The 1,348-nt window shown below is 36.2% G+C and overlaps 1 protein-coding gene across 1 annotated transcript in view; it reads right to left on the bottom strand.

Moving 5' to 3' along the window:
* LOC112521919 (xyloglucan endotransglucosylase/hydrolase protein 31-like) overlaps window positions 1-1,348 on the bottom strand; it is a 3,128-nt gene extending 1,780 nt beyond the window's left edge. Inside the window, exons 1-3 of the mRNA XM_025130925.1 lie at window positions 1,106-1,348; window positions 817-917; window positions 289-506 (exon numbers count right to left, since the gene is read on the bottom strand). Of these exons, the coding sequence (XP_024986693.1) occupies window positions 289-506; window positions 817-917; window positions 1,106-1,304 (518 nt within the window). The 5' untranslated portion in view covers window positions 1,305-1,348. The remainder of the gene's footprint in view (window positions 1-288; window positions 507-816; window positions 918-1,105) is intronic.

Below are 1,348 nucleotides of genomic sequence, written 5' to 3'. Positions count from 1 at the left end.
ATTATTTGCTTATGTCATATAACATGTTTTTAAAAATGCCAATTACATTAAAATCTAACTTATTTTGATCTGATTCTTATTTTATTTAATATATTTTTAAAATAGTTATTTTGCTATATCAAATATGATATCTCAAACATTTAAATCAAAGTATGTTATATAGAATATGAATCAGATCAAATGTAAAGCATGTACTTAAGTGTTTGAGATGTCATATTTAAGACACCAGAATGAAGATTTAAAAACGTGTTGCACGAAATAAAAACCGAAGAGTCGAAGAAAACTTACATGATCTCGTTAGGTGTCCATAGCATTGCATATTGGTGAAAATCCTTGGTAGGATCGAACCAGAGGTGGAATTTTTGTTCTCTTCCTATGATGTTTCCATCTCCGCTTCCTCTAATGTACACATTTGTTTGTAACGTATAAGGTTTATCGGGCGTCGTACCCAAAAACTCGATGTCCACTTCATCGTGGTTCCCCTGATGATCCTCGTTATTCGAAAGCTGTACGTCATCCATCCATCCAACCACGAACAAAAGCTATATATTAATTACTACTTAAAATAGAAAGATATATGTAAAAACAAGTCCTATATGAATTAAAAAGTAGATTTACGAGCTCTTTATATCAGTGTGGAGTTAGTGGGTTACTAATAAATTCCATTGTGATATTAAGTTGAATTCGAAGTTATTATGCCAGTATGTTGTTTTGGGCAGTTGGATATTACAATATATGTATATATATATATATATATATATATCATGCATTAAAACTTGCAATTGCTTGGATTGTAAGTAAACTTCAACGTCATACATAAAACGATGTGATGACTCCAGCAGTGTAACCAGGGTGAAGCTTGACCGCTGCCCCAAAATAACCCGATTTATAAGATTTTATCGACTTAAAACCACTTCCTGTAACACAAAAGTTCAAACAAATGAAAGATCAGCGGATTGTATATGGTACAATTAATTAGAGGTGGGCATTTGGACCCGAGTGTGATATCATCAGGCTAGACCCATTCCCACCTCTACGACTAATTCATCAATGCATGCTAGCTATAGCCATGCACCCTGACTAAGCCCACACCCACTATACTGACCTGAAGACTTGTCGAGCCAGATGGTGAGTGAGGTTTGATCGAACCTCTGGTTCTGTGGGCCCCATAAGTTCCTGTAGGCTTGATCAAAGGGTACGGTTTGAACCATCGAGCTCGGGTTATAACCGGGTGATGGTGGGTTTCCCTGACCATTGGTTAAAGAAACGAAAAGAAGGATAAGAAGAGGTAGAAAGAGGGCCATGGGTTGTAGGGTGTGGTTAAACGGAAGAAGTACAAATGAGAGAT

The sequence above is a fragment of the Cynara cardunculus genome (genome assembly GCF_001531365.2).
Source record: "Cynara cardunculus var. scolymus isolate 2C chromosome LG 11, CcrdV1, whole genome shotgun sequence".
NCBI classification, from domain to species: domain Eukaryota; kingdom Viridiplantae; phylum Streptophyta; class Magnoliopsida; order Asterales; family Asteraceae; genus Cynara; species Cynara cardunculus.
The sequence above is the reverse complement of the archived record's forward strand: the minus strand, read 5'-3'. Positions and strand labels throughout refer to the sequence as shown.